The sequence below is a fragment of the Cherax quadricarinatus genome, chromosome 16 (genome assembly GCF_038502225.1).
Source record: "Cherax quadricarinatus isolate ZL_2023a chromosome 16, ASM3850222v1, whole genome shotgun sequence".
Lineage (NCBI taxonomy): Eukaryota > Metazoa > Arthropoda > Malacostraca > Decapoda > Parastacidae > Cherax > Cherax quadricarinatus.
The window spans coordinates 24946156-24960924 of record NC_091307.1 but is presented as its reverse complement, the minus strand read 5'-3'; the positions used below and the strand labels follow the sequence as shown (position 1 = coordinate 24960924).

General features: G+C 41.7%; 1 protein-coding gene across 2 annotated transcripts; it reads left to right on the top strand.

Annotated features, from left to right (window-relative positions):
* Positions 1 to 2143: 2143 nt before the first annotated feature.
* Positions 2144 to 14715, top strand: LOC128688883 (uncharacterized). 2 transcript variants are annotated; one of them, XM_070085496.1, is made up of 4 exons: positions 2147 to 2325; positions 4456 to 4616; positions 13007 to 13063; positions 14257 to 14715. In XM_070085496.1, the coding sequence occupies exons 1-4, from the start codon at positions 2319 to 2321 to the stop codon at positions 14395 to 14397; spliced, it is 366 nt and encodes a 121-aa protein (XP_069941597.1). In that variant the 5' UTR covers positions 2147 to 2318; the 3' UTR covers positions 14398 to 14715. The 2 variants fall into 2 exon arrangements, with proteins under 2 accessions (XP_053632881.2, XP_069941597.1); XM_053776906.2 differs by lacking the exon at positions 13007 to 13063 and having other exon boundaries at positions 2144 to 2325.
* Positions 14716 to 14769: the final 54 nt, after the last annotated feature.

The window sequence follows — 14769 nt, the reverse complement described above, 5'->3', positions numbered from 1 at the left end:
CCTTACTGCTGGGCATCCAGCTGTTGTGAGGCTCCTCTTGATAATGTTATTAACCTCCTCATGTCTTGCAATCTTTCCCTCGGATTTACGGCACACAAGACCATGGTACCCGAATCGGTCTGCTGCTTCACTGCCACAAATACACCTGTGTTCGGCGAGAATAGGGGCGGCAAGTCGAAGGGCAACACCGATGCGGATGGTCTGTGGGTCGAGGCGTGTGCCAAGGCTGGAGTTGGGAACAGCCAACAGAAAGTCCCCAGCATGAGGGGCTCTCACTGCCAGGAGGCGGGCTCTATCCTTCCCTGACACACTCTGAAGCATCGTTGAGGCTATATTTTCCACTATTGGACCATCCCAGTGCGATTGTTTGTAGTTGTATATATATATATATATATATATATATATATATATATATATATATATATATATATATATATATATATATATATATATATATATATATATATATATATATATATATATATATATATATATATATATATATATATATATATATATATATATACATATAGTATTTATACTATATATACATATATATATATATATATATATATATATATATATATATATATATATATATATATATATATATATATATATATATATATATATATATATATATATATATATATATATATATATATATATATGTCGTGCCGAATATGTAAAACTGGTCAATTAGCAAGAACTCATTTAAAATTAAGTCCTTTCTAAAATTTTCTCTTATACGTTTAAAGATTAATTTTTTCCTTAATGTTAATGTAAAAACTTTTAATTTTGCACCAAAAGAGTCTTAGAAAACTTACCTAACCTTATTATAACAGGAACAATTTATTTTATCCTAACCCAACTAAATATATTTTAGATTTGTTTACAATAATTTAATACTAAACAAACACAGTGAAATATATTTTTTTCGTTAGGTTCAGAATGATTTTGGCGAAATTATTGCATACACAAATTTTCATTTGTCCTACATGGCAAGATGAGCGTTGCTATTTAAGCCAAGATCGCAAGTTCTGCCTGTTCGGCACGACATATATATATATATATATATATATATATATATATATATATATATATATATATATATATATATATATATATATATATATATATATATATTTATTTATTTATTTATTTAGTAATTTTAGCATACATACAGAGGTACAAAAAAATACAGGTAAGAGCAGCATGCCAAAGCCACTTATATGCATAGCATTACGGGCTGGCTTAAAATTAACTTAAGATTAATATGATTAATATATATATATATATATATATATATATATATATATATATATATATATATATATATATATATATATATATATATATATAATGTGTGTGTGTGTGTATGTATATAATTACCCTTAGTGGTGGGTGGTGAAAAACTGGCAGGGTAAACGTGAGATACTTTATCAGTAGAGTGCCACCTCTCTCTGCTGCGATGCCACCTCTCCCCGCTGTGGTGCCACCTCTGTTGTAGTGCCACCTCTGTGCTGTGGTGCCACCTGTGCGTGCTGTGGTGGCACCATAGCACACACGGGACGGAAAATAAAAAGTCCGAAGTAATGTTATTTGACAAAATTCTCAGCTTGGTACAATATAACATAGCTGTGTTCATATAGACACAGCATATATATCTTGAGGGGTGTATATGCTGAGGGCATATATGTGCTGAGAGCTTAATCCCTATCTGAGGGATTAAATATTCTTCGCTGATGATGAAGAGGTTACTATGCAGCCGTAATGACCCTCGTGTAGTCGATAGGCTTAAAACCTCATTAACCAACCCTCATTTACTCAATCTGTACATATACATGTTTTTTTTTTTTACACTGGTCATTGAGGACACACATGATACTGGCACTCGTATATGTATTACAGTACATAGTGTAGATTTAATCCAGGATGACCCAGTAAAGTCAGTGACTTATTTACACGTTTGACGAAATGACCGTTGTTATCTAAGCTAGGATCACCAACTGTTGCTAGAAGGTACACGTGTGGCGTGGCAGGTGGTAAGTGTTGGTGCAGGTGGTGAGTGTTATGTAGGTGGTGAAGGCTGTGACAATGATTGTTCTTATCAGATATGACATCAAGGAGAACTCACATGATCAGTAGCAATAGTATATACCACCACCATCACTAGCAGTCTCTCTCACCGCCCCATTATTAGTGGTCTCCATCACCACGACTAGCTGTCTCAACCACCACCCATCACCACCACTTGTATCTTAATCACTAGTCTTCCTCAACTCTTGTCACTTAAAAAGGCTGTCTCGTGTTACAGTATGTCAGGTGAGACTGTTTATATATGATACATTACCAGAGTTTTCAATACATCGAGAATTGTGGAGAATTAGGAGGATGTAGGGTGCTAGACTGAACCAAGAGGGGCCAGGTTGGAACCCCTGACTACACTCTCTGCCACAGCTAGGTGGGATTCTTGTAGGTTTTTATTTTCGTTTCCTCGTGGCACTGAAGAGGCATACTTATGGTAGCTGTGATAAATTTTATCAATTTCCTAATTTCTGATATTAATTTTTTGACGAACCTGTCATTTTTTTTGTGACACACATCAAAACTACTTCACAGTCACACCAGAAGAAAGATGACTGTACAGGGACCAGTAATTCGACCGAAGAAGGGCTTACAAACGATGAGGAAATTTGTGAAGTGTTAAGCAAACAACTTGAAGAGGTCTTTTCGTCGGAAACGAGGGCAATACCAAAAAGCCTAGGGAACAGGGTACACCGTCGAGTACTGGACACCATACACACAACAGGAGAAAAGGTAAAGAAAGCTTAGATGCAGATACATCAAAGGCAATGGGACCTGACGAAGTGCCATCATGCGATTCTGCGCGAGGGTGCAGAAGCATTGTTTTGACTATTAGCTAGGATTAATGCATATGTGACAGTTGCCAGAGTCTGGAAGACAGCAAGGAGACACACACATGTTGAACCACACACCATGCAAGGTAATGGACTAACTTATCAGGGGGAGAGTGGTAAACACTTAAAGAGAAGTGGTTTCGTAAACAATGAGCATGAATGTAGAAATAACAAATCTTGTCTAACAACTTATTCGAGTTCTGTGACAAAGTAATATATATATTGGGACAGGAGAGAGAGGGATGAGTAGATTGCATTTTCTTTGACTACTAGAAGGCAATTGCTACTGTATTCCCTCTGTATGACCCTTGTGGGTTCAGCGTTTAGTTTTTATTGATTAATACTGTACCCCACAAGACTGGGACAAAGACATGGTGCAGGATTAACAGGTAACATAGTCTGGTGGATCAAGGAGAACCTTAAGGGAAGGAAGTAAACTGATCAGATAAGTGGTTACTTGAGTTCAACCCAAGTAAAGGCAAGGCCATGAAGTTTCAGGAAGGAGAATGAAGACCGGAAGTGGAGTATAGACTAGGAGACTGTGGCAGCAGATTTCACTCAGAGAAGAACCTAGGGGGTGAACATAGTGCCCAGTATAACGCCAGAGGTTCACGTCAGCCGAATAACATCTGCAGCCAGTTCTCGTCTGGCAGATCTAGGAGTGGCCTTCAGGAATTTCAACAGTTATTCCGAGTCCTTTCTATAGTATACATCAGGCCCATCTTGGAGTATGCAGCAACAGTACGGAACCCGCATCGGAAAAAAAACATACTAAGAAACCTTAGAAAATGTTGAAATATGCAACAAGGCTTGTTCCAAAGTTAAAAGGAATGATGTACGAGGTAAGGCTGAATGGGCAGCTGAGGCTCGAAATAGATGACTAATTTATATTCAGTTTCAGGTAACTTTCAGTGCCCAGAACAAATTTCAATATGCATGTGTTTTTTAAGTTTAACACGTGTTTGTTGAAGAATCAGGTACTAGTAGACTTGCGTGAGTGTTGAAAGATAAGATACTTGTGTGTTTAATAAGATACGCGTAGGCTTGTGAGTGTTAAATAAGATATTAATAGGCTTGTGCACGTTGAATAAGATGCTAGTAGGCATGTATTAGACTAAGATAATAGTAGGCTTGCGTGTTAAATAAGATACTAGTAGACTTGTGTGTGCTGAGTAAAATACTAGTAGGCTTGTGTGTTTTTTGAAGAATTAGACACTATAGACGTGTGTATGCCTGTTGAAGGATATAAGAAACTAGTAGGCTTGTGTATCAACATCATTAGCGAACACTATGCTAATGCTCCTACATCCATCTTAGGACAAAAAAAAAAATGTCCTCTTCCTGAGAGCGAGTCAGTATTAGTTATAACCTCAGAGACAAATTTCAAGTAATTGATGCTGCTTCTCCCTTCCTTGGCTCAAACCTCATTACCTCCCATTATCCGTTTGTTATATGACCCTTATGAGTTTAGCTTTATGAATATAATAATAGTGATGATGATAAGATAGAGTTGATATGAGTGTCTCGTCAACAGGCTACGGACAACAGCCTCCTGTTCCCTCAGCTCCGCCTGCACCACAGCAGTCGTATCCACCCCAGCAGTATCCACCCCAGCAACCATATCCACAGCCACCATATCAACATCAGCCATATCCACAGCAACCATATCCACCTCAGCCGTATCCCCAACAACCGGTATGCATTAAAACTTCTCCGTTCTTTCTCGTTAATTTTCCAATGAGTTTTGTTCTTAAAAGACCATTAAAGAGTTAATATTATGGAATACCTGGAAATCATGTACATGAATCATGCTGATGACTGGATGTTATGATAAATCATACTGACAGAACTGAGCCTCGTGGGACACTCAACCACGGATTGATTTGACAGATTAGATAGCGTAATCATACGTTATGTACCCGTCGTGTGGGAGGCAGTCAAAGATTACAGAGGTACATAAGAACATAAGAACGAAGGAACACTGCAGAAGGCCTACTGGCCCATGCGAGGCAGGTCCAAGTCTCCTACCGGCTTAAGCCAATGCACCCAACCTAGTCAGGTCAGGTCACATTGACTTAAGGGAGGAACACGGCAACCGACCTGTTAGCACAAGCTATCAGGTCTAACTCACACCCACCCACATCTACTCATGTATTTATCCAACCTATTTTTAAAGCTACACAACGTTCTGGCCTCTATAACGGTACTTGGGAGTTTGTTCCACTCATCCACAACTCTATTACCAAACCAGTACTTTCCTATATCCTTCCTGAATCTGAATTTTTCCAACTTAAAACCATTGCTGCGAGTCCTGTCTAGGCTAGATATTTTCAGCACACTATTTACATCCCCTTTATTTATTCCTGTCTTCCATTTATACACCTCAATCATATCCCTCCTAATTCTACGTCTTTCTAGAGAGTGCAGTTTCAGGGCCCTTAGTCTATCCTCATAGGGAAGGTTTCTGATACATGGGATCATCTTTGTCATCCTCCTTCGTACATTTTCCAGAGAATTTATATCCATTCTGTAATACGGTGACCAAAACTGTGCAGCATAATCTAAATGAGGCCTAACCAAGGATGTATAGAGTTGAAGAACAACCTGAGGACTCCTATTATTTATGCTTCTTGATATGAAGCCAAGGATTCTATTAGCTTTATTGCGAACACTTATGCACTGTTGTCTTGGTTTCAGATTACTGCTAACCAGAACTCCTAAATCTTTTTCGCAATCCGTAATATTAAGATCTACATTATTTAGTTTATATGTGGCATGCTTATTGTCCTGTCCAACATTTAGAACTTTGCATTTGTCTATATTAAACTGCATCTGCCACTTCTCCGACCACTGCATCAGTCTATTCAAATCTTCCTGGAGTGCTCGAATGTCCTCGTCAGAATGAATTCGACGGCCTATTTTGGTGTCATCGGCAAACTTGCCGATGTCGCTCTTTATGCCCTCATCTATGTCGTTTATGTAGATTGTGAACAGCAGGGGGCCCAACACTGACCCCTGTGGAACACCGCTCGTGACGCTTCCCCACTCTGATTTCTCCCCATTTATGCAAACTCTCTGCTGCCTATTTGTCAACCATGCCTCTATCCAGGAAAAAATTTCTCCTCCTATTCCATGTGCTTTAATTTTCCTCAATAGTCTCTGATGTGGGACCCTGTCAAAAGCCTTACTGAAGTCCATATACACAATATCATATTCATTACCATGATCTACCTCCTCAAATACCTTAGTGAAAAAAGTTAATAAATTCGTAAGGCAGGAACGCCCCTTTGTAAAACCATGCTGAGATTCGTTGATTAATTTATGCTTTTCAAGATGGCTACGAACTGCCTCGGCAATTATTGATTCCATAAATTTTCCCACTATGGAGGTTAGGCTTATTGGTCTATAGTTCGAAGCTAAGGACCTGTCACCTGTTTTGAAAATAGGTATCACATTTGCCATTTTCCACTTATCTGGCACCATGCCAGTTTGTAGTGATATGTTGAAAAGATTAGCCAAAGGTGTGCTAAGCTCCTCTTTACATTCCTTTAGAACCCTTGCATACAGTTCATCAGAGCCTGGGGATTTGTTAGGTTTTAATTTATCTATTTGCCTAAGGACCATGTCACTTGTGACCCTAATAGTGCACAGTTTATTATCGTCCTGTTCTACATAATTTATCATTACTGGAATATCGCTGGTATCCTCCTGTGTAAAAACTGAGAGGAAGTATGTGTTAAAAATTCTACACATTTCCTTATCACTGTCAGTGAGCTGACCCGAGGAACTTTTGAGTGGGCCTATCTTGTCCCTGATCTTACTTCTGTATACCTGAAAGAATCCTTTTGGGTTAGTCTTCGATTCTTTTGCAACTTTAACCTCATAATCTCTTTTTGCTTTTCTAATTCCCTTTTTTATTTCTCTCTTTAACTGAATATATCGATTTCTTAATTGCCCCTCTCCTCTTTTGATTTGCCTATATATGCCTCTCTTTTGACCAATCAGATATTTTAATCTATTGTTCATCCATTTAGGATCATTTTTGTTTGATCTGATTTCCCTATTTGGAATATAATTTGACTGAGCAGCTAGAACTATGCCCTGGAAAGCATCATATCGGCAACCATCACCACCTACCTGACCCTTAGTCAGGTCATTCCAGTTCAGCCCACCTAAGTAATTTTTCAGTCCTATGAAATCAGCCAAGCGAAAGTCAGGGACGGAGACTTGATTGTCATTATTAGGGGAATTCCATGATATATTAAAACTGAGTGATTTGTGATCACTCTCCCCAAGCTCATCATTAACCTCAAGATTATTAATTAGTGTTTCCCTACTGGCAAGAACCAAGTCAAGGAGGTTATTTCCCCTAGTTGGCTCTGTCACAAACTGTTTTAAAAAACAATCCTGGATCGTGTCAAGAAAGTCACCCGACTCTAAATTTCCTGTCAAATTGCTCCAGTCAATCTGTCTATAGTTGAAATCTCCCATTAGCACAACATTTTCGTATGTAGATGCCTTACGAATTTCGTCCCATAGAAGTTTACTGCACTCCCTATCAAGATTTGGGGCCCTGTAAATCACACCCAAAATTAGTTTTTCTCGGCCCTCGAGAAGCTGTAACCAAACAGATTCAGTGGCTGACGCTTCTAATTTAATATCTTGTCTAACACAACAATTTAAGTTGTCTCTGACATACATCGCTACTCCACCACCTTTCCTGTTGACCCTGTCAGTGTGGAATAATTTATAGCCTTGTATGTGACATTCAGAGGGCATCTCTCTATCTTTCAGATTGAGCCAGGTCTCTGTTATAGCAATAATATCTATGTTTCCTGCACTTGCAATTAATCTTAGCTCATCTATCTTATTTCTAACACTCCTGCTATTAGTATAGTAAACCTTAAGGGAGCTAGTCCCTTGCTGCCCTCTGCTGTCCCCCTTTGTTTGCTGACCTGTTTTTTTGTCTTTATTTATAACTTCATGCTGAATGCCTCCAGAGGTTTTGTTTCCTTAGCTCTTAGTGTTTAGGTAAATTAAAATAGTAATGACCTGTTTACAAGACTAATGAATTCAGTTACCAAAGTAATGAATAGAAGCGATGCTAACAGCTCTTTGATGTTGGTAAAAGGCTCCCTACAAGAGAGGTTCCTTGATGCTGTTCAAAGCTCCACACATGAGGTTCCTTGTTGCTGTTAAAAGGCTCCCAGCAAGAGGTTCCTTGATGCTGGTAAAAGGCTGTCTTCAAGGGAAGTTCCTTGATGCTGTTAAAAGGGTCCCCTCAAAGGGAGGTTCCTTGATGCTGTTAAATGTTGTCTTCTAGGAAGGTTCCTTGATGCTATTAAAGGCTCCCCTCAAGAGAGGTTCTTTAATGTTAGTAAATAGTTCTCCTCAAGGGAGGTTCTTTGATGTAATCAGATTTGATCCGAGGATTATTATTATTATAATCAAGGGGAAGCGCTAAACCCGGAGGATTATACAGCGCCTGGGGGAGATGTGGAAAGCATTCAGGCTTAATTCGGGGAAGTGGAGCACAGATCCAATTTCCTAAATCAAGAGCCCCTCGCCAACATCAAGGAACCTTCCTTGAGGGGTTTGATCCGAGGAAAGGATGTCATGTAGGGGGGGGTAATGATTTGGGGACAATGGGGGTAAGAGGAGGGAGTTAGTAGGTAGGGGACATGCAGGCGAGGTGGTAGGAGATGACAGGAGAGGTGAGCGGTAGGTAGGTAGGTAATGTGAGGTCACTGGTGACTACAACTTCACCTCTCATTACTCTACCCACCACTCCACACTACTCACCCTCTCACTACTTTAACTAAACATAAATAATGGAAATATAAGAAAAAATAATAAATAACGGGGACAGTGAATATTACTATTCTACTCAAACACAGTTTATTATTAAGTCCTTGTATAATAATATATTTGGGAACAGGAGTATATCATTGGGGTTTAGATAAATGGGGTGGTACACATAAGCAGTGAGACAGGGAACACAATCAACTTGACCAAAATGAATGTAACTTACAATATAGTTCAGAGGGCAGTTCATCACAGGAACTAAGCCACAGGTCCCAAGACCTACACAGCACGAGTACTGTGCCAAGCCAGTACTCTGCCCAATGCCTCCAACAGTCTCCTCCAGAGACTTCAGCAGCCTTCTCCCGAGCCCTGCACCCCAGCAGCAGCTCCGCTGGAAGTCTCTGCTCAGGAGCTCTGCACCCCAGCAGCAGCTCCGCTCGAAAATCTCCTGATCATGCTCTTCCTTGGGCTTTTATGGTGGTCCAAGCACCCTCCACAACCACGTGTACGACCTGACGCCTAGGTCTGATGCCGTCAAGAACAAAAGACCTCAGACGTGGGCGTGGCTGACAGACGTTTGCCAAGGCAAGGTGTGACCATATAATTGGTTAAATTAGGTCTCCCCAGAGACCTCACAAGCCCAGCTGAACTACATCACATCCCCCTTTCTCCCCCAATTTAAAATATCTGAGAACTAGGACAATTTGTCCTAGTTATTAGACTATTTTAATCCTAACCCCTTAATTCTATTACAATACAAAGACAAAATTATACATAATACAAAATTATTCAATTACATATATTTCCCTCAACCTCCTCAACTACCACAAGGCAGCATAATCAGTACACCTGGCAGTTGGCCAGCATAATAGTCGCTCTCTGGTGCAAAGCCTCCTTACCCGTCATTTCTCCTTAAACCTAAATATCGGGCTCCAGTGCCTTCCCTACTTCTACTAGAAATGCACTAGCCAATGCTAGTCACCCTCGCACGTTAACCATTGGGCCAAACCTCTCTAGGCTTCTATGGCGTGGAAAACTGCTCCAACGGGTTGCATTCTTTCAAGTAACTGCAACTGGACCACTTCACGACCACCAAGGTTGCATTTTCGGCACACTTCACATGCACACTACAAACAACATCTGAAAATCGAGACAGGGCAGGCATCGCAGCTAAGACCCTCCATTATCCTATGCCACTACTAGGATTCACTGGCCTCATAAAACAAGGCGGCCATAATCACTGGACCGTATTCAAGGTCACCTTATTTCACACAGGTAACACTAACACTTCTGGCAAGTCAAAGTAGGCTGGGGATATCTCACACTCTCAATTGTCTCTCATGGCTGGCAGGGCATCCCCGCATACCGGTCGTACAAGTCGACCAGCAAGGCAGGATGCGCCTCCATACCGCCCTTGAAAGCAGGCTGGTCCCAACAGCTGGAGTCCATCTCCGCGGCTCACTTCCTTCCACATCTCCGAGGATGGCAACTCCTTCATAGTAGATTCTCCTGTCCTGGCACACCAGCCAGAATCCCTCACACACCACTGCAGCATCACCGCCATCTCCTCCTCTTGAGCTAGGCAGCATCGCAGCATCACAGCACGGCCGTATCACAGCAGCACACAGCACGGCCACAGCATCGCAGCACGGTCCCAGCGTCACAGCACGGCTGCAGCATCTCAACATCGCACGACCGCAGCATCTCAACATCATAGCAAGGCCGTATCACAGCAGCACACAGCATGGCCACAGCATAGCAGACAGCATCACAGCACGGCCACAGCATAGCAGACAGCATCACAGCACGGCCACAGCATAGCAGACAGCGTCACAGCACGGCCACAGCATAGCAGACAGCATCACAGCACGGCCACAGCATAGCAGACAGCAGCCGACATCAGCAGTAGCAGGCAATGGTCAGTTGCTCGGGGTGAGGTGAGGTCACTTCAGGTCATCAACAGCAGGTGTGGTCACCCATCCCTGGCAACTGCGGGTAACTGGTGGTCCGTGGGTGATGGTCACAGAGGCTGGGTGACGCAGACACCCACTACACTGGATGACAGACCAGGGCAGCAATACATCTACTGGGGCACATCAGCTGGGTGACTGGGCATATCAGCTGGGTGACTGGGCACATCAGGTGGACAGCAATCATAAGCAACTCTTCAATGGGTGACAGTTGTGGGTAAGTCTTCCAAGGCGGGCTAGGTGACTTCTCATTCCTCTGTAAATATTCAATTTCGGCCAGTAATTGCTTCCCCCAAAAGTCTCACCCAAATACTGATATTCTCCACCATTTATCTCAAACCAACAACCAACTCCACCAAATATAATATTACACCCAAACAATTATTTAGACCCACCGTCAAAAAAGGACAGTTAAGGTCACTAGGATTATAATATCATACAGATATTCACTTTAGATTTTACACACAAGAAAAAAAAAGTGGTAGCAAATGGTAGCATAACAAGTATAACCGAGCAGTCAAAAATAAGGCACATGGGACTGGTTCCTACTATAAAAATAATAAGAACCACCACCGCTTAGACACCATGTCATGTAGGGGGGGGTAATGATTTGGGGACAATGGGGGTAAGAGGAGGGAGTTAGTAGGTAGGGGACATGCAGGCGAGGTGGTAGGAGATGGCAGGAGAGGTGAGGGGTAGGTAGGTAGGTAATGTGAGGTCACTGGTGACTACAACTTCACCTCTCATTACTCTACCCACCACTCCACACTACTCACCCTCTCACTACTTTAACTAAACATAAATAATGGAAATATAAGAAAAAATAATAAATAACGGGGACAGTGAATATTACTATTCTACTCAAACACAGTTTATTATTAAGTCCTTGTATAATAATATATTTGGGAACAGGAGTATATCATTGGGGTTTAGATAAATGGGGTGGTACACATAAGCAGTGAGACAGTGCCTCCAACAGTCTCCTCCAGAGACTTCAGCAGCCTTCTCCCAAGCCCTGCACCCCAGCAGCAGCTCCGCTCGAAGTCTCTGCTCAGGAGCTCTGCACCCCAGCAGCAGCTCCGCTCGAAGTCTCTGCTCAGGAGCTCTGCACCCCAGCAGCAGCTCCGCTCGAATCTCTGCTCAGGAGCTCTGCACCCCAGCAGCAGCTCCGCTCGAATCTCTGCTCAGGAGCTCTGCACCCCAGCAGCAGCTCCACTCGAATCTCTGCTCAGGAGCTCTGCACCCCAGCAGCAGCTCCGCTCGAAAATCTCCTGATCATGCTCTTCCTTGGGCTTTTATGGTGGTCCAAGCACCCTCCACAACCACGTGTACGACCTGACGCCTAGGTCTGAGGCGTCAAGAACAAAAGACCTCAGACGTGGGCGTGGCTGACAGACGTTTGCCAAGGCAAGGTGTGACCATATAATTGGTTAAATTAAGTCTCCCCAGAGACCTCACAAGCCCAGCTGAACTACATCACAAGGAAGGGAAGCTCCAATTTCTTGGATTAAGAGACAATCACCAGAACATCTAGGCAGTCAAGGGAACATTCTCATTATAATCAGTGTTGTGTTGCTCCGGAGACTGCTAACATCCAGGTATTCTTTCTCTTGCAATGTTTTTGTAACTGAATACATGTCTGCACAAATAACTCATTATTATTGTAATCAGATCGTATAAGATTTCCTTCGGATTTTTAACCCCACAAGGTTAGCCACCCAGGATAACCTAGGAAAGTCAGTGCGTCATCGAGGATTGTCTCTCATTTCCATTGGGGTTCTCAATCTTGTCCCCCAGGATGCGACCCACACCAGTCGACTAACACCCAGGTACCTACTTGCTGCTAAGTGAACATGACAACAGGTGTAAGGAAACACGTCGAAATATTTCTACCTCGCCGGGAATAGAACCCGGGCCCTCCGTGTGTGAAGCGAGAGCTTCACACACTTCTAGAAGTAGTAACAATATCTGTACTAACAGCAGCAGTAGTAGTAACAGTAGAAGTATTAATAACAGAAGTAGTAGAACAGTATTAGTAACTATAACTTGCTTAGCTATCAAAATTTCGGGGCCCAGCCCCTGGGCCCATTATGTGACACAGTAAATACTTGACTACCACCCCACACCTGGAGTTTACCTGGAGAGAGTTCCGGGAGTCAACGCCCCCGCGGTCCGGTCTGTGACCAGGCCACCATGCGAATGGGGTGCATAATAAAACAATTAAACTAGCTGGTTGAAAGTTTCTATATTACCAGTAACATACCATTTATGACGGTGTAATCATATTCAAAATATTGTGTATGTCGTCAGCCAGTGATAGTGAGGCCCCCGACGGTCATCCATGAGACAGTGGTCGTCCAGGAGAGGGTAAGTTATCTTCAATTAAATTTTCATTAAACGCAGTTAACACACCTTTAAATACCTTTCTGACCTAATTAATGTAGTTACAACTATTGTATCTTATTATAAATAAAAATACAGATGTTATAATGTGTAGAAACATTAAGGTTTTAGCTCAAATTTCTGTATTTCACACGAAATGAATATTAACTCGTCCTAATCACCGTACTCATATCAACACCCCAAAATAATAATTCAACTTTTAATCTAGATAATAAATATGTACGTTAATTCTAACCGTCTATATCTCTCATACATATAATCCAATTAAACATCTAACCTAATGGTAACATATATAATATAATTATCATAACCTATCTATCTGTAGGTCCAACAGTAGTGTGATTCTTAACTCGTCTAAAAAACTGAACTACACTGGTCTAAAAATTTAATGTAGCTTTAACGGAATATTTTTCAACAGTTTACAAAAAATGCCAGTAGATTCTATACACATTTATAAATCATTCTCTTTCGTTTTGTATTTGAAAGTGAATAATAATGTATATAGTCTTGAGGATAGTGAATAAAATCCATTACATTTACGGTAAAGCGCTGAATTCTTAGGGGGTGATACATCACTTTGGGAATGGAAGTGAAGTTTGATTCAAGGAAGGGGAGAGAAAGTCCTTTTCCACACAAAGATGAAAACGACGACGTTTCGGTCAGTCAGCAAGTTTTTAATTTCGATTTTGTGGTTTATTTTGCCCCCTCAACACGGAGCGCCTTTATACTGCTGTTTCAAGGCAGGGCCGGATTAAAGGCAGGGGCTTCATGGTCTGTAGCCCAGGGGCCTACAAAATCTTAATCCGGCCCTGTTTCAAGGAATTAGATCTGCCCTTCCCCTTACTTGGATCAAACCTGATTACCTATTCCGAGGTCTACATGGCCCCTACGAGTTCAGCGCTTACCCCTACATATAGCAGATTAGGTTAGGTAAGGTTTGTCAGGAAACATTTCAAGTGTTTCCTGACGGGGGTCTTAGTCATATGATGACCTGCCGCCGGAGTTTTTCGTCATCTGACCGAGGCATTCCGCTGGCTTACCGGTCCACACCTTTAAAAATTAGGGTTATATAAGGGTAATTAATAGTCTACATATAGCAGTAGTGACTATGACTTGTTACAGACAGGGTACTGAAAGAAATTTTTGTCTGGCTGCAGCCTCATGTAGTCAGGCCGGGATTGGGACTAGGCCTGGCACTGGGCATGGCGGCCTCACGAGACCATCACCACCACCACCATGACCATCACCACAACAGACACCATCATGGCCACCATCATGGCCACCATCACAAGTGGTAGTGCTCCACTAGTCACCACCAGGAGCGTCATCACAGGTGGTAGCATTGCACTAAGTCACCAGCATGCTACTGAAGATCAGCTACATCGCAATGCCAGCCTCCTTCATCACAGTCCAGTTGATTGACTGTTAATAGGCACATCTCACCTTGCCAGATGATTGATGACAGCAGTTACATTACATATATTTTCCTGTGCCTCATCTGCACAGCATACTACCAACTGATTCACCACAATGCATCAGATATTTATTCAATATGAATGCATCCAGTTTATAAAGTCCTGGACTTATGTTCAGATTATAATAAACCATTTTCTGTGCTTTGACTTATTGTTCGAATTGATTTGCAATAGCAAGTTTATTCTTTTCTTTGA